The 19,599-nt window shown below is 42.6% G+C and overlaps 1 protein-coding gene across 50 annotated transcripts in view; it reads right to left on the reverse strand.

The window, feature by feature from the left end:
* The window catches only part of TRDN (triadin), a 1,596,486-nt gene that overhangs the window by 1,254,042 nt on the left and 322,845 nt on the right, over positions 1-19,599 (reverse strand). For all 50 annotated transcript variants that reach the window (XM_069607588.1, XM_069607568.1, XM_069607599.1 and 47 more), the window contains one exon: positions 1,966-2,025. In XM_069607588.1, the coding sequence (XP_069463689.1) occupies positions 1,966-2,025 (60 nt within the window). The remainder of the gene's footprint in view (positions 1-1,965; positions 2,026-19,599) is intronic.

Genomic DNA, 19,599 nt, shown 5'->3' on the forward strand with positions numbered 1-19,599 from the left:
CCCATCCAGGTGATCCTCCTGCACTGGTCCACCCACAGGAACTGGATCTAATAGCGGTGGACATGTCCTGGTCACCTGGTTGACAGATCCCCGGGGACTAGTTAGGGAGACATATTCAGGTTTCTCACAGTGGTCAATATTTATATAGAAGGTAATGTAAACAATGGTTATTGAGGATACAGACTGGGCCTTAGCACTCTAAAACAATCTTTCAAAGGAGATAGCTAGAATGAAACGTGAGAAAGAAAACGTCTTCACTGCTTGTGTTGGCAGATGGTAAATAGAAAGAAAAGGCTGATTGGTCTATTTTCCCGCACACCATCCATTTCTGCTCAGCTTCCCATGGGACTGCCATGTGACAACTCAATCCAGTTGGAGGTGGGCTAAGGGCAATGCGAGAGAAACAAGTGATCGCCTGCATAGACAAAGGGGCTATGCCTGCCTCAAGTTGCGTTTTTTACAGACCCCCCATGTGCCCACAAAGAGCCTCCTTAATTTTATAGCAGATAAAAGCTGGTCTGAAATTGGACAGATTTCCTCCATGCACTGCCTGACCAGTAATGTCAAGTCAGCATTTGAAGCTGGTAGTGCAGAGGTGAGTGTCAGATCTGCATGTGACATACCCATAGTGATGTGATCCCAGCTCCTCAGCTTCAACGGTACCATGCTGAGGGTCTCACCAACAGTGTCTATCATTTACGGGCCCCTGAGATCGTTTTCTCTGGAATTCTATGGCCGTTGGTATTGGCCAGACAGTGGTAACTCTGCCTAACACCAAATGGATAGTTCCTTCCTATTCTGTAATAAGATCTTTTTAAAGTTCAATGCTTTTCTGAGGGCCAAGTCATCATCAATGTTCAGCTTTTATCTGATGGGATGTCCCACATAAGGGACTGTCAATGGAAAAAGCTCCTCTTAATGAAGGTTAGTCACAATGGTGTTATTTCCAGTACACACGGTCTGGCGGGCTTTGATAGTCTTCTCATGGTGTAGGCATTGACATTTTTGGACTTGTAGACTGGGCCATAATTTATGGTTGATGCATGCTATTTTGAAGGTGTTACTGCCCATTCCCAAAAGATTCGGCAGGCTTATGCCCACTTGCAAGTCATTTTCTGTCATGTTAGGCTTGTCTACCAATCAGAAGCTGCATGATGGGAGAATTGCAATTATCCACACAACGTCTTAGGCGGACACATATTTAGGCTGCTATCATAACCTGCCTAGAATTTGAGAGCGGGCCTACAAAAACAAATCAGTATTTGCCTTGCAGGTGCGGATGATCTCGATAATTTACATGTATCAGTGGTTACCCTTTAGGTGTTGCACCTAAGAATGCAACCATGCATGCTTTTTTGGTGGTGCCGACCTGAAGAGGATCTAATAGTGTGGGTTGAAAGGAATCAGAGCTAGTATGTTTTCTAAAAGCTTGTTAAACACAGAGAAATGAAATCAGCGTTCACAATCCAGCTCATCTCTATTTATTCACTGTAACTTAAAATGTGATATCGAGTATTAATATCATCATTGATAATCCACAGGTAATGTACTACTGAGGTATAAGCATTTCATTGGCACTTCAGGGCTGTACATGTGACTATACAGCTGGTAAAATAGCTCAGCGGGTTGAGCGCATCACAGGTTCGAATCCCGGCAAGGCCAACTCAGCCTAAATGTACATAAATATGTTCTCTGTAAAGCACTTTGGATTGAGGCACTTTATACATAACAAATCATTATCATTATTATATTAGCCTTTTAAACCAAAGGTACAAGAGCATTGGGTGAAAGTGTGGAACCTCTGGTTCCTTGCACATCACTTCCATTAAACCAGCAAATATTGTACAGACTTACTGGCAATTCACCGTGTCCTATACAAGAGATTTATTTTTTAAATAGAACAAACATATCATAAAAGAAATATTCATGAGAAAATATCTTCTGGACAAAGAGTATTGCATTTACCTTTGTGTGTTCTTATTGGTTCGATCTTTTCAGGTTTTTCAGTCTGGTCTTTGGTAAGTACTAAGAAACAATACAGAAAGAAACAGCTACATTATAATGGGACATATACATTTTGCATAATTTGTTACAGGTATAGTTGCCACTATGTTCACAGTTCTTGAGATAACCACTGTTAGAAATGTGACCAAGTCTCATTTCAGAATAGGAGTCAAAGAGAAAATGAAGTTTTAGAGCACGATTCATAGAATTATTTGGGGGTAAAATCAGGGACTTGTGCGCGAAACTGCATGCAAGTCCCCATTCGGTGATATGTGGAATCAAATGCGTGGGACTTCTCCTGGACTTGCGTCGAGTTTGCGCAGGCTCAGCACTTCTCTGAGAGCTGTTGAGTGCCGTGCGTGAGATACCATGCAGAACGTGGGCGTGGCTTGTGCAGAGAGCTGGGAAGGGGGTGGAACACCAAAAATAGGGAAGTACTTGCAAAAAAGTGGGTGTTCCGAGGGACAGCCTGCAGGAAATCCCTCACACACCCACAATTGTGCAGCACAAGATGTATTCATGGATTTGATTGCGCAACCTCTCAGCCAGGAAATGGCAATGCAAGTCCTTCATACTATCCGCCACACGAAAGCAGGCGTAGCTACACTTGCGCATATGAATCAAGTGCAGAGGTGGGTTTGCATGTCGAATTTCGGGGTCCGTGTATGTAACTGGGGTTCAGATCCAATTTAGGGGTGGGCGTAAGCAGTGTAGCGGGGTGCAGGAACAGTTTACAGAGGTTTACACTCAGATTTTTTGAGATTTCAACCCAGTTATGATTTTTCATACGCATGTTGTCAGGGTGCCAGAAACAGTACAGGGGACAGGGCAGAGGGTCCCTGAGATGCAGGGTTGCTTGCGGGGACCCTACAAACTGTTTGAAGTGTGCATGTATCCGCGCCCAGGGGAGGACACAAAGGTAGCTGTCCTGGTTGTTTTTGCTTTGTGTGGAGGCGTGTCCGGGGTGTTCTGGGCTTGACTTGCGAATACGGTTACTTTGCATAGTAAATTCGATGAATATGCGGGGCATGCATTTTTCAATCTGCGCGCAGGCTCGCGCTGTGTCCTTCTCTGCAAGTGGCCCCTTTGGGATTTCAGAGCACATTTCCATGAATCGGGCCCTTAGTGTAAAACAGGGATTTGCGTGCCATTCGGCTTGCAAATCCCCATTCATCAAACAGGGATTTGCAGGCAGAATGGCACACAAATCCCCATAGTACACCCAAATAATTACATGAATCAGGGCCTTAATGTGCATAAACCATACTTTTATGGTACCCAAGATTAACAATTGAAAAATAAAAGAGAGCAAACGTTTTTTTTAGTTCCCTAAATGTACAGGACATTAATCCCAGATTATCTGCTTTGTCAGTGGAACGAGGAGGACATGGGCGTCCACATCCTCTCTTCTTCTACTTTAATTGAGTCCTGCACTACGGCAGGAACTCCTGCTTTAGTTATGTGTTTTCTAGTCATGTGTTTCAGGTGTCCTCAGCTTGCCTTTTGGTAGGAAGGGTCAAACTCAAAGCTCGACCTGCAAGAGGTATTCTAGAATACAGAAAACAACAAGCACTATACAAAGCTTCTCAGATAAGGAATGTACAGACAGAGATTCATGAAAACACTAGGACCGGATTCATGAAAATTTAAGCGCAGTTCACTGGTGCAAAGTGACTTCACACTGCCAACAAACACCCTGATTCACAGAGTGGTGCAAAGTGTACTTATACAGTGCAAAGTGACTTTGCACTGTAAGAATACGCTCTGCTCTATTAACCAGGGTGTTTGTTGGCAGTGCAAAGTCACTTTGCACTGCACTAAAAGTTCCGTGAATCGGGCTCTAATATTTGCTTACTAGAATAAATGTTTACATGTAAAACCAGAGTCAAGCACCATTAAAATTAAGGTCACCATCCAAAAGCCTTTTATAATTACGCCTATAAAAATGTTACTTTAAGGGACCAATCATTTTAAGTGATGTGCAGCAGGACTGGGATGAAGGGCCACACCGGTACACAATGAAAGACCAAAGGAAATATCGAGGCTTAGCACCACCAAGATGAAATATGCCAATCATGAGTTCAGAGTTATAAGTATACTTGTTAATCAAAGTACTAATAGCTATCTGGCTCTCAAGCGCCTCACAGTGTGTACTAGTAGACACTGTGAGGGAAGAGAGTGCTGGACATCATGAAGCATGCATTATTTATACATGGTCCTGGCCACATCATCCAGCATTTTCCAAGTTAATATCTTACAAGGATGTATGCCCAGTTCACACGAGAAATACAACACTATTGTCCTTAAATACATCAAATGTTTTCCAGTCTACAAAATACAATGGTTATAACTTTGTTCTGTCTGATCATGTTGGTTCTCCAGCTTAAACTAAGTCCAGTTTCAAGAAACAAATTCAATGGGTTTTTGCAAAGGCACATAGTTTTAGTTGTCCAACATTCAGTTCCAGTGTCTGTATAAGGATGAAGCTATCGGTGCAGACAACCCTTGAATTGAGGTTCACTTTGGCTCCAAAGTTTCTTAGCACCAGACAAACATTCTGTTCTCAGCAGCCTCAATGGTGACATAGTTCAAAGTTCATTTTGCTCTGCTGCAGCCAAAAACACAGTTTAACATTTTAGGACATAAAGAGAGAGACAGAGAGGCAGCTATATATAGATAGATAGAATTATATATAGAATCAATATTTATTTTGTGAATGCAGCTGCTTCTCTTAAAACTCATCTATTGAAGAGCAGCCAAACTTCATGTCTTTTTTCCTGCCACTGAACATTTTATGAAAGACGCACATTAAATAGCTGAGTTACAATGGCCTCCTTACCATCAGGGGCACATGAGACTGATTACCAGAAAATTGGTTCTATGGACGTTTCTGTGAAACGTTTTTCATAGAATGCCTTATGTTTGTTGGCAAACGGCCTTCATTTTATATAAATCACCGTGTGTCTTATTGCTAACATGACAAGGAGGAAGAATTACATTCGAAAATGCAAGAGAATAAATTAATCTTTTAAACTCTGACATATTGTGAATAAACCCAAAATATTATGAATATGTGTTTAGAAAAATTGCAGCACAAATACGCTGAAAGGATAATCTGTGCCACCATGGCGACCACCCACATTCTATGTACAACACTGCAAGAGTGTATCAAATTACCACAAGGGAGAAGGAAGTTTAAAGAATATCTTTCAGTGAAACATTTCCTCCAATCAGGATACAAAAAAAGCTAAATTGTCTGTGCAATACACCGTTTTTGTTTAATGTTCATCGCATCAGACTATAAATAAAATGGAGGGGGAATAAACCGAAGTCTCTTTGTACACAGAGGTCAAGCATTCAAACATGTAGGGTCTGATTTCAGGTCCATAGTATGTAGGCAAATGCGCATAACCCCTACTTGAAAAATCGAAAACATGCTAAAATCTCTAATCCAACAGTTTACAACCCTCCTTCTTAACTTTCGGAGCCTGTTCTGAAATGTGCACACGTATTCACTACTGCACAACACAGCATTCTATTTTTAACTGGGAGGTGGCATGTGTGTCACTATGCTGTCCAATGAATAACGTATGGCACGTGTTTGCATGTGTTTAATGTTATTGTGCTTACTCTTGTTGTTTGCCTCCCGTTGAGTATTCATCTAATCAGGTTTGTCCTGAAACTGACATGGCTAATCAGGCTAATACCCCTGAAGCTGACATGACTATGTCATGCAAACACTGATTGGAAGAATGCTCTATCCCACACCCCCTTAGAATGTCTGCCATCTTCAATACCAACAGTATCCAGGCTCCTTCTCTTTCCGCCCCTCAGCTCAACATTACTAAAAAGTCCCACGTGGTCTGTTTTCCTCTGCTCTTTTAACACTATCAAAACAAGAGAAGGCTTCACCCCGGGCACCCGTAACATAACCAGACTGCATTTCACACACCAAAAAATAAATACAAATAGAGCTCTCGATGGACCCGCCATTTCTGCGAAACCTGTAAATTCGGTCAAAAGCACAAACACAAAAGCAAGACACGGTGAAAGTGTATTGTCCATGTATGTTGATGTAACTGTGAAATACTTTCTCTGTGACTGTTTTCTTTTGTCTTATCTTTGCTGCTGTCTCGTGGCTTTTGGCTCTTTTGGGAGTGCAATGTTTATTTATGGTGCATAACAGGAAGGGGGAGTACTCTTCACTCTACAAAGTGCATCTAGACCAGGATAGATGTGCAAATTCATAACTATTGGTCTAGCAATGAGTTTTTCTCTTCACTGTTAATGATTTGAACTGTTTCCATTTGCATGCTAACTCATGTTCTTTGTTGTGATCTTTAAGCAGCAGGGGGAAAAGCATATGACAGACGGATACATCATTTTATTTTATTTTGCACAGGAGAAAAAGAGAAGCACATCAACACATTGGTGATTTCTTGGAATTCAGGGGGAACGCAGTCACAGAGATTGATGCATAGTTGTTTTGGGGCAGAATAGTGACCAACTCAAAAACATTGAGAAGTGATTTTATTTTGTTTAGTAAAGGAGAAACCATCTCACACACAATGCTGCATGATTGTATTTGGTGCTGGAGATGAGAAATCCAATCACACACATTAACACGTGAATGCATTGGGACTTAGAAGAGGAGAATTGAAATCAAGCACATTGGCAAGTGATGTCATGTTGCACAAGAGACAAGAAGCAAAAAACACACATTAAAATGCTTTTTTGTGTAGGAGATGAGAATGCAAATCACACAAGTCGACATACAATTTGTTTTCATAGAGGAGAGGAGACACCAAATCACATACATTGATACATGTTTTTATTTTGTGCAGGAAGGGAAGAAGTAAATCACACACATTGGCACACATTTCTTTGGCATGGAAGAGGTGTCACCAAATCACACAAAATGACCTATGCTTTTATTTTCTGTTGTAGGAGATTTGAAATCAAATACTTGTGCGTGTGATTATTTTGAGGTGCATTATAGGAGGAGCATTATAGGAGAAAGCTAAGTGACATGTGACCTCATTTTGTTCCTGAAGTGAACAAACAAATCACGTACATTGAGACATGGTTTTATATGGTTTTGGAGAGGATAGGCCAAATGTCACGCATGCGCGAACTTAACTTGCATTAGTACCCGGCATTCCTATCCATGGGATTACACTGAAAGATGATTGGCTCATTTCTGAGCCCTACCTCAGTGTAATCCCATGGACGTCGTTCACGTACCGGGTACACTCTTTTTTCAAGGCAACCTTGGAAAGGGAGAAAGGACCACACGTAGCCCCTTCTCTCTTTTTCAAGTTGGCCCTTTTTTATTTTTATTTTTGTCCCAATCATTAGTATGGAGCAACTGCGCCCAAAATGGCACCCTGTTGCTCCGTACTAATGAAGCAGTATGCGCGGTCTAGTGTTCCTAGAACCAGCGCGTACTGCAATGAAACCTTTTTAAACGGCAAAGACATGCCGCTTGAAAAGGTTTCGTAAGCCATTAGTGTTCCGGGGCTGCAAACTCGGGAAAACCAGTATCCCAAACTTGCAGACCCCGAAATACTAATGGCAATAACCGCCTCACCGGCGGGCGATTTCCGCCTTATGGTATAGCCCCTGGGGCCACCGTTAAGGCCCTAGCTGCGCTCGGGCCTGTAACTTGAGGCCCCTGGGGCATTACCATAGGCGGCAGTGGCCCGCCGGCGAGGCGGTTATTGCCACATTAGAACACATTATTTCAAGACCGTACTAGGGAACAATCTGGTTGGGTGAAATGTTTTGGGCACGTTTAGAGTGATAGTATTTCGCTAGTTCTGCTTTGTGGAGATTCCTCTTGGACGTGTTTAAGATTCTGGATGAGGGATTGTAAATATCGAAGCAGCAATGTGTATCTTCTCTATTGATTTATCATTTTTGAGTATTTTTCTTTTATTCCTTTCCCTTTGCTTTTTTCTATTTTTTAATGTATCCATATTACACTGTGTCTTCTCAAGTTTAACGTGTACCTATGTATAGGGATTTTATGAATGCATAAATAATAATATATTACAACAATTAATGTTTTGCTGTGTTTGTGAAAGTTTTACATTTTATAAACCATATCAAAATTTGTAAAAAAGAAACTCTCACGCATTGGCATGTGATTTTATTTGATAGAGGAAGAGAGAAATCAAATCACAAACATTGACACATGATGCTTTAGGAGGCAAAAGAGGAATCACACAGATTGTGGACGGACTGTGTTCGGCCACAACCGGATAGACAATCAATCACACACATTGCACCATGATTTCCTTTTATGAAGGGGAGGAAATAGACTATCACGCACATTGATGGGCTATGATTTGTACACGAGAGGAGAAAACAAATCACACAGTTTGACATGTGATTTAGCACGCCCCTCAGGTGAAGAGACAGCAGTCTCACGGCCTCCTTGCATAGCTCTCAACCTTTCATGGCCCTCGGGCGGGTGAAAACACCCGATTTTACATTTGGCGAGTGAAAAGCCCATTGATTGCTATGGCCGTGTAGCGAGCGTGGCGGGTGAGAGAGCTGCCTAAGTGGCGTGTCACATCCGCCGAAAGCTTGTGAGTTGGGAGGGATGTTCTTGCACTGATTGCAAGTGCAAAGATTGTCCCATTCTTTTGTCCACTGTGAAGTCATTCCACACACTAAATTTCCTCGATAGGCAAAAGTGGGCCCTCAGCTCAGGATGGTCAGGTTTCCGAAGTATATTGTGCATAGTTCATTATGATGTCAATGTTGCTGCCCCTTTCTAGTCTTTGAGGCTGTATTTGAAAACACTGTACATAGGCAGTTGCCACAATGTCTGCATCTGTTTGTTTGTGCCATTGTCCTTGGTATAAGTGTTCTCCTCGTCTATGATGTGTTGTAGGCTTGCACCAGGGATAGAGCGTTATCTCTGTATTGCAACTGTTTTCTGAGTCGCCACCGGAAGCATGCAATAGGGCATATTCACTATCCAACTCCTCCACATCCGGTACTGTTTCTTCTGCCATGATGGTCTGCACCAGTCGTTGCTTGATGACAACAGGATGTCCTCCTCCTCATCCTCTTCAGCCCGAGTTGAAGTGATCTGATCATCCCTCTGACCGTCTCCCTTTCTCACTCAATCCAGCTGTGGGGGACCTCGCATCATTGTATGACCTTCAGGAGTGCCTGTTCCTGCTTTGATTACTCCCATTCACACACATGTTCTTTACCATGAGCACTCAACAAACTGTTCAAACGCCCTAGTTCCCTCTTTGGCTGCAGACTAGCAAACAGAGCTTTCATCAATAGACCAACCGCAAAATACATGTTTGCTCAGCCATCTCTTGTCCAACTTGCATTCTGGTCCTAGTGGCATTAGAAAACACCAGTAACAACATTTAGCTATGTTCTTGAACTATTTAATAATCTTTAATAGCTCTTAGAATACACATTACAACATCTTTTAAATGGTTTAGGCAATTTCTATCTGTCCCGCTTTAACCCCATGTTAACCCCATGTTTTTCATTGTGGTTGCTAGTTTTGGCACCTAACCACATTGCACCTACTTTCATGGGTTAGGGCCTGAACCTGGTCATGTTTAATGAAGGAGGGCCACTGTCACAGTAGGGAGTATTTGGATTCCCTCTCCATGCATAGATAAATAGCAGGGCAGCAGGAAGGACATCACACACCTGATGACATCACAGGAAGTGGGACCATATAAACTTTGACCGGGTTATATCAAAACAAGTGATGGCATGGGCGTTTGAACATGATGACATGACAAGAAGGAGAATGTCATATAAACACAGATAATGTTTTAAGATTAATACAATAACAAATATTATTAAAGGGGACAAACAGCTAATTTAGTTGTCCATATATTAAGTATGGTGTTGCCTCAATATGCAATAGGTGTAGTCATGATTGTGTGGGCACACACAGCAGTGCCATCATAGCCAAGGTCTACTGCTTCCTTATTCTAGTACAGCCTCATATGACCAGTTGCTGACATCATATCTCAGTTAAAGCCTTACATACCCATTATGAGTATGATATGCCAAATCCAGCCTCACATGCCCAAGCCCTGCAATAATGTGGTAATTTCTGCAACATATACTGAAGCAGTGCCATCATATGCCAGTTCAAAATCATACACCATGCACAGTCAATATGCAGTATACAACCTCTGAAGCAAGACTGCAATGGTCATAGCCCGAGTACAGCCTCACTCACTTAATTACTACCATCTATTGTCAAGGGAAGTATAATATGCTGGACAAATGATTCAGTGTGTTTGTTAAGGGCGTCAGCCTAAAGAGGTAACGTTGTTTGCCCAGGATCACACAATTTGGGTTCCATGTAATAAAGTTGCTGCGAAAATGGGCCTTTTAAAATAGTTGCAGGAAAAAGGCTGTTGTTGTGGCCTGCACAATCCATGTAATGGATGCGGGGGACACCCCCGCAACATCCAGACCCATTATACTGCACAAGGGGAGCGGGGGAAACCCCTGCAACCCCCACTCCCCATGTATGGTATAATGGAAACACTTTTACCGGGTCACACCACTGCCTTTTTGTTGCAATCTTTTGTAAAAACAGCAATTTTTTGGCTACCATATTACTGGATACCACAATTTATCCAAGTAGACAACCTTGGGTGTGTGGCCAGTGGTGCTGTCTTTACAGTGTCAAATGTGTCCCATTACGGCCTCTCCTCCCAACCTATAGTTACTTTTACATCGACATACTACAATATCTGAATTAGTATGTGTTAAGCTCAGAACAGGCCTATGTCTATTTCATGATGGGGCTTTGTAAAACACCAAACCACATTCTAAACAAACCTGGAAATATAAGACATGTTTATTGAATATTGTTGGGTAAAACACGTAACATGTATTCCCTTATTTCTATGTAATACTTACATTGTTTTTACATTTGTAGCAGTGTAAATGACATATTTCAAAAGATCACTAAACTCCACCAAAGTTCCGTAAAATCTAGATGGACCCAACTATTTTAAATTATTCCTAATGAAAGGGATATTTTGGCTGTAAGTTCTAAACCTTAAACCATGGGAAATCTCTTTTTGTCTTGAAACGTTCAACTTAGGCCAGACCCCTCACCGTCAGTGAGAGGTCTGGCCATTATTATGGGCCCATTGTTCCTAGGACCCCTGATTAATCTAATGGCAATGCTGCAGAGAGGGCAGAACAAAGGATGAGGCTTCTGATTGGTCTGAAGAAACATGCTCACATCTCTGTGCTGGGTGCCAGTTAAGCAACATGTTCTCTTCAAACCCATGTATCTATTTTGTAAATATGTGTATGGGACTAGAAGATTCCCATGACCCCAGAAACTTCATTATCACCTTCATGGGAGGATAGCTCAGGGGCAATGTGCTCACCTTGGAAGCAAGACGACTCAGAGCAACACAAGGTCGATCCCTGGGTCTGTGCTTAGAAACCTCTGGGTATTAAGTATGTTATAAATAACCAATTACAATTACATGTGAGGCAACTCAGATGCCAGTTTTCTGATAACTTACCATCCCAGAGCTTTCTCAACCCTTGCTCTCAAATTCTAGAGCCATCTATCCTCAGTGCTAAGGAACACACAACCATCTCCTGACTTTCAGAGGAAACCTTAACACGTATTCAGTTCACACTGTAAACTGACTTTTAACCAACCTAACTTACATTTTTACGTGTGTGCTTGTGTGTGCTACAGCACAACAATGGTGCTCATTATGCGTGTGGCGGTAACCGTGCCTGTGCTACTGGCGCATTGCCACCAGACCCATACATATTTACCGGTGTCTGACTTCACGGTGCCACCGGGGGATTACAACCCCAGCGGTCCGGGAAGTCAGGCATCGGTATAATGTTGTTTCCCATTTCCATGGGAGTGGGGAGCACTGACACCATTGCTAACGGTGCCGGTGCTTCCGTGACGGTATGCCCACCATCGCCGCTCCGCCTGGAAGGGTCAGACCTGTCGGGTGCAGCGGCTCCGGCAGGCACACCTGCAGTATGCCGGTCTGGAAACAATTTTACTGGCAACATTGTTTCCGGACTGGCATACCGGCACTGTTGTTTCCAGACCGGCATACTTGTATAAGCCACAATGTAATTTAGCCACAGCAACGCAATACAATAAAAACAATACTATACATTTCAGAGTTAAACCAAACCCGTCTAAAATACAACTTCAGAGTCTGCCCTTTGCACTCCCGCTCTAACAGACAAACAAACTAAAAAACACAAAGGCAAAGTGAAAGTGAGCTGAGCCAATTATTGGGACACCAAACCTTCCCAAAAATGTTAGGTCTCTGAATGGCCCGTTCAATTTTCCCGAGAGATTTGGCGATTCTGACTGAACTCCCGCTGAATCTCATCACTTGTTTCGGCTAACATGACCTCTCAACACTACTATGTTTTACATAAGGCAATAACTTTGTTGTAATTTAATTCGAAAACATTACTTCATGGGGATGCACATTTTTGTGTTTTTTGAGTTTACGGGGGTATAAAGGGGTTTGTAGAGTGGGGGTGGCAATGGTGGGGAATGGAGGTATGGGGCACCACCCACTTTTTTAAAAAGATCCTTAAAAATCGAATGTAATTTAGTTCGGCAAACGCATGTAGAACCCTCAAGAGGACAGGTTCACCGAAATTCAGTGGGTGGATTTTGTGACACTCTTGAGATCAGTCGTGCGGAAATTCACCCAGTCTTAGTTATTTCTAACCCTACTCTTATTTCTTTCCCATGCCTACCCAGCTGTTTTTTGACCATTGCTTACAGAGGCATGGAATTATTTTCTGTTTCTCCATGTCGTTCACAGAGTCAAATAATAACGGGAATATTGTGTTTAAACTCGCGCTTTATTTCTCTTGTACCACATGATAGGTTTTTTACAACCTAGTGAAAAAACTCAGGATGGGGCTTTGGAACCATGGAATACTGGCGGTATGAGAATTACAGCCCAAACTGCAATTTCAAAATCTAGTGTGAATCTCATTATGACCCCCAAAGTGAAAATCAAAAAGGTGCTTTGTGCGCAGATTTGCAGGTGCTTTCCTCTTGTCAGCGGTATTATTGTTTTGTATTGTTAGCCAGGTTGCGGGGTCGGGGGCAGATCAGATCATGGATAGATATGAACACTGAAAGGAGGAGCCTTCAGAAGGAGTGACTGTGAATGGATGGTCATCCCGCACAAAGGTGGATAAAGAAAGTGGGAGGTAAACGAAGATGCACGCTGCAAAGTTAAGTAACGTGTTATGAGTGGGAAAGGAGAAAGATGGAGACTCATAAGTAGGCGGGTGGAGTAGGCATGCTGGTTTGGTGGTCTTTGATCATCTGACAATTGATTGCGGCAAACAGACTGGAAAAAAAACTACCCAATCAATTTTCAGAGGATCAAAGCACAAACCAAACGCCCGCACACCAACCCACACCCCCCATGCCCATACTTACCTGTTTGCACGCCGCCTGGTCCTCTTCACCGCTGCAGTATCAGATCCATCGGATCTGGTGCCGCAGGGGCCCTTGTTCTTTTTTATTTATTTATTATTTCTTTGTTTTCGTTCCCCGCCTCCCATGTTGAAGAAGCGGGGGACCCCCCCAACTACCCCATAAGGTTAATACATACCGATCATAGGGAGCAAGCAGAGAAGTAGGGGGCAACCCCAGCCTGAGATTTCTAGACAGTCAGAAGAAGGAATGAGTGGTCAACCGCATCGCATTCCTCAGAGAGATCAAGGAGGATATACAAAGAGGAAAGCTCGGAATGGGGAGCAGCTGTGAGAGAAAAGAAAACCCGTTTCTGTGCAGGGGCAGCTGAGGAACCTTGACTAGAGGGGGTTGACGGGTTTCTGCTTCCCCGGGTAAGTGATGATGCAGTTAAGCACTTCTCCCTCAAGCATTTTGGAGTAGTGAGGCAAAAAAGAGACACATTCGTATTTAAGTGGTTTCAGCTGGACGGTCGCACGTGTATTTTCAGAGGGGTAGGACTGCCACTTAGGAGTAGACATCTGAAAGTGCTGTCGCTTCATAAGAGAGTATTAACCACCCTGTGGGGATGAGGGGGTTACAGTGCATTACCCCAGTGGCAAAAATAAACCTGGAATGCTGTCGCCATTTTGTCACAGCTGTCTTCCTGCACACCCTGACACAAAACCCACCCAAAAGGAGCCTCTGTGGTTCCGGCAACCACCTTTGCAGTGCTTAATTTGTGGGGGTGTTTATCAGACCTGAGCCGCAGCACTTATTATCTCAGACTCAGTACTTTGAAACCTTCATTTAACTTTAAGTTTTTTAAATGTTTGTCAAAACAAAACCAGAACTGACATTCTAGTTATACAATTTCATGAATAAATAGTCAGCCAGGCCTTTGGAATTGAGCTCGCTTCTCGCATCCATAATATAGAAGATGCACTGGGGCAAACTAGCAAAGAAACCATTTGCATATGGAAATTGCAGAAGGCGCAAATTGAGTCTTCATTCACCCGCACATTGAGTACGCAGCGTAAGTCATATGCAATGAGCAATACAAGCTTCCCGCAGTTTGCAAATGCAAGTGGGCCTATATCACAGACATCAAGAAGAAAAGCAGGCCAATATTTTTTAAGTAAAATATTTCAAAAAATTAAAAAAGACATGTTTGGGTGTGGGTGATTTTACCTGAAAGTGGTCTCGAACTCTGGAGACACGGATACACGTTCAGTGGAAAATATTAGAAAGAGTTCTTTTTTTTTCGAATGCTAGGGTGGAACTTCAGAAAATTGCTTCAAGAGCAATATTTTCTGAAGCAGCTACGTGTGTATGTGTGTGGGAGTGCATCCTTGTGTGTGTTGTTGTTGAAATGTTTGTCTGTGTGTGTCTGTATGTGTTTCACTCAATTGACATGCCAAGAGAGTACCACTCCATCCAGACACACCCGCTTTGTATACAGAACTTGTCATCGATACATGAAATTGTAGCCAGCATGCAATTCATGGTTGTCTGCAATAAAAAACCCTTTATCTTGGTGAGCAGTCTCTGGCAGTAAAGGGCTTGAGGGCAGACTAACTTCACCTGTCAACTCTCTTCATGGTGTGGCACTAGATGCAAACACATGCCCATATGCAAGGTCTTGGCCATTCCCAACATGTTAAGTTATCCACTGCATTGCAAAACAGGCACTAACTGCCAAACCGAAGACGTCTCAAACAGGGCTGGACTGGGAACTAAAAGAGGCCCTGGAAATAATTACTGGGGACCAAAAGAGGCCCTGGAAATAAAGTTCAAAGTGGCCCTATATGACACATTTTCAGCAAGCCCAATGCTTTTCCTATGAGAAAATTTGGAAATACCACAGAAAAGAGGCCCAGGGTGCAGAGGCCCACCGGGAAATCTCCAGAGTTCCCTAAAGGCCATTCCACCCCTGGTCTCAAAGATCTGGTGATTTATGGTGACATCCAGTACTGTACCGAAGCTTAGATGTTCTTACAGGCTGCTTGATCGTGACATTGGTAGGATAGAGATTTAACCCCTCAAATTGGAGTTGAGTTCAAATCCCTCATTTAAAATATTTCTTCATGGGAAATAAAAAAATAATGCTAATAATAATCCTTTTTACAAATTGTATCGTTCCATCTTGAATGAAGGGACATTCAACAAGAGGCTAGACGGTTCTATGTGATAATTTCGCTTTTTGTAGGTCGCCCAACAAAAAGACCGATTTTTCGCGCCGATTTTGAGTGGCCTACAAAAAGCAAAAACCCACACCCCACCACCCACCCGCACCCTCCCCCACACTGCCCTGACTGGATTTATTCAAAATCGTGGGGTTACACCCCCGAACTCCACTCCCTCAGCGCCCCCCCGCACTCCCGATATAAAACAAACAAAAAAAGCAACACACACAAACACACACCCAACACCCACACTTACCCATTCACCGCTACAGCCGCTTCCGGGTCCTTTAGTGCTTGTCAGCCCCTCAGCGCACTCGTGTGCATTGCAGGGGTGTGACCGTTCGATTTATAAAGACCGCTCTGTGCTCGATATTTTGGGGAAAAGTTTTTTTATAATAAGATCTTTTCACCTGGAACGGGCTAGAGACTCGAAGAGACTATACGCAGAGAAGAGTTATCCACCCGACTTCGGTAGCTGAGGGGTCCTGCAATAATCTAAGTGGCGAGATTCAGAGGTACCTAAATGACATATTATGTTTTGTTCATGTTTTTTGTATTTTATTTTTGTTGGTGCGGGCAGTCTCATGGCTTTACTAGCTCCACCCAGCTGCATTCGTACATGTCCATTGTTTGATTTATTTGGGACTGTACATTCAATTTGCAGAGTAATGAAGGGCTGAGGTATGTTAGTGTTTGAGTAGTGAGATTTCCAGAGACAACAAAGACATTATAAAGTATGATGATAGGCACAATGCAACTGTAATTACCCCCCTACATTATGAAAGGCTTAACGTTTTCGCTTGGCATAAGAGTTCAAGTCCAGACCTTAAAGTGCATTGTAACACACTCTTTCTACCCCTTTTGGAGGCTGCATTCATGCTTTGTGCATTGTAACTCATGAGCTACTTCACTTGCTCAGCTCTCTACTCTGCTGGCACTGCAAAACGCCTAATAATAATAATCATAAGTCAGCATTTATGTAGCACTACGAACCCTCAGGTATCTGAGCGCCAGAGGCGTAGACACGGTAGGGCTGGAGCGGGCATGGCCCAACCAAAATCTTTAAACGCCCACTCAGCAGCACTGTGTGGCAATTTACAGAGGTTAGTGTTGCTGCGGTGGGCATAACTACATTAGTTTCAAGCTCCACTTGTTAGACAATCCTGGCTACGCCTCTGCTGAGCGCTGCTTATTATTACCCATGGTGTGTGGTGCTCATTTATGGGCCTCGAAAGGATGAAAGGCTGAGTTTGGCCCTGTCGGGATTTGAACCTGGTCAGCAAGCTCTGCACAGATGTCAAAGCGAGCGCTCTACTCGCTGTGCTATCGGACCGGGTGAACCTAAGTTTATTGGTTCAGAGATGAGTGCCAATCTGAGAGATATTTTCGTTCCTGTGTAAGCTGTTAAAGAAAACAAGCAATGATTCATAATGCACATAATGCTTTGAATATCCCTCATACAGTATGCCATCTAATAATATCCCACAGGGAAGCACACCCACAGAAGAGGATAATTACCCATCAGGTGAATAAGTGGGGTGTTGTGCTAAATACAGCAGGTGTTGTGGTTGCTGCACTATACCATGCACTGTGTATGTGCATGTCAGGTTCAATGTATTGTGCAGTGTTTCTGTGATCCTGATCCCTATAGTAACATTCTATTTACTTTACTGCTCTTTTAGGCATCTGTGTGAAATTATTGACTCCCTGCATAAATATGAGGATTATTAAAGGTCTGTGCCCCAGTTGACATCTCTGCCACCTTCTATTCACAGGGTTTAAGTTACAAACTGAGAAATGTTCTGTACTTCATCATCAACTCAAGGTTGGAGAATACGATGTAAATAGGACTTTACAGATGTCTTGCCACACTGAGGAAGTGTGGAGAAACATTAACTTAGTTCTGTGCTGCGTTACTGTGAATTGTTTATCTACCTTAAAGGAGGGGTGTGTTCTTTGGGAAGTTATAGTAGCATGATCCACTGAGTGGCATGGGGCTGTAATGGAGATGTAACCTGAGTGACGGAAAAAACATATCTTTAAATTCTGTGTAGTGTATATATGTCTTGTTTTTGTGTCGTAATTGTATGTTTTGGGTACATTGTAGGCTGCAAATTATAACCAAAGATATGAATAAGGAGAAGTGACTATAGAATGTAAAACAGTGATCAACACTGGGACGACTTCACACACATTGTCTACCCTGATTAAATGGTTAAGTTGCTGTTTCCATAGGAAGAGCACTTTTTGGGCGGCTTATAACTTCTTGCTCTACTTGGACAAATCCTCACCAAACTTTGCAAGAGTATTTGGCCCACTCTGAATTTTTGTGCAAAGTTTGGTCAGGTTTGGTCCAGGGAGGGGAAGTTATAGGGGGGTCCCAAAATTTATTTTTTTCCCATAGACTGAATGGGGGAAAAACTTTGCACATGGCTACAGCTGAAACTGCTGGACGGATTTTCACCAAATGTGCGGCAGGATCAGCGGCTTGGTCCCAATAGCGTGCTTTTGTAAATTCGGTGAAAATCCATCCAGTAGTTTTTTTTTTAAACGATCAAATAGTAGGTCTCAAAAAATTTGTGATATCTATGTTCGCTCAGCAGGCAAGATAATGATTGGCTAATCGGTCGCGTCATGTCTGCGGACATGTGACGCATTTGCTTATTGGATGGTGAAGAGCGTGAAGTGCATCAGATTGTTCCAATGCACCCTCCATCTTGGATCCGTGTTTTGGTGTCCGCGGACCTCGCAGCAAAAACATATTAAAAAACACAACATTGCACTTGTTAAACGTATCAAATACTGTCTGAGGAGGTGAGGGTTGATGAGGATGGGATGAGATATGGCAGCAAGAAGCAAAAAAGTGGTGTTTTTTTTATACGAAAGTCATACAGTACATTTGGAGGTGTTCCACAATATAATGTGCATAAAGTACAGGCAAAGGACTAATGTGTCTGTGTTAAAATGTATTTAAAATAATATTCAAGTCAGACTGCCACCCCCTAGAGTCTGGCATCTGAGGCAGCCACCTGCAGTGTTTGATGGAAACAGCGGTCCTGCATGTGTATGAGAATACGAGTTCTCATGGATGCGTTGAGCCATGTTGTTGAGCCATGTTGTTGCAAAGTGAGAATGTATTAGATTCTAAGGGAAGGTTACCAGCTTTGATTTTTTGGTTGCAAGCTAAGGAAGTCCACGCATGGGACACAAAGTATAAGGTTCAATTGTTTTTGACCTTGAGAGAAAGGGAACATTCCGTAAGGAATGCAGTGAGAGGAGGTTTGTAATAATGAACATTTGATAAGGTTATGCATTCCAAACGTGTGTAAGGAACACGTAAATTAAGTTCATGAAGAATCTTTGGTGCAAGCACAGTGAGCGTTACGGTCTGAGTTACGCCAAGAGAATGGAAATGGTGAATATAATGTAAGTTTGATTTTGACGACTGTATACCGGAACGAGCATTAACTTATTATTATCTGAAGAATAATTTTGGCAATGTAACACAAGTTGTATCTTTCTGTGTGGTTGTCTTTTTGTATGTGGTTCTGGGGAGTGCAGGATCTAGGTGCATGTAGACTATCACTAGGTTCACCCAGGTTCAAAGCTAATATTTAATTAAAATGTCATCTATGACCATATCAAATTGTGTATCAGTTTCCACATTGTTTTTGTCTTTGTTGAGATTGTTTGATGTGTGTGCTAATCATTAGTTTAAACTCTATGCCGAATTAAAAAGTCCATACATATATTATAATAAAGTTCGGGTATTGATACACATTTTCTGTTATGTTTTCCAAATAGCTTCATGCTGCCTTACTGCGATTGCCATAGATTCCAGATGCCAACTGATGGCTTCTTCAATTGGCAGGTGCACGTAGTTGTCAACGGCTGGATGACAGTGACTGTTTGTTG

The sequence above is a fragment of the Ambystoma mexicanum genome, chromosome 4q (genome assembly GCF_040938575.1).
Source record: "Ambystoma mexicanum isolate Mex_15411 chromosome 4q, UKY_AmexF1_1, whole genome shotgun sequence".
Taxonomy (NCBI): domain Eukaryota; kingdom Metazoa; phylum Chordata; class Amphibia; order Caudata; family Ambystomatidae; genus Ambystoma; species Ambystoma mexicanum.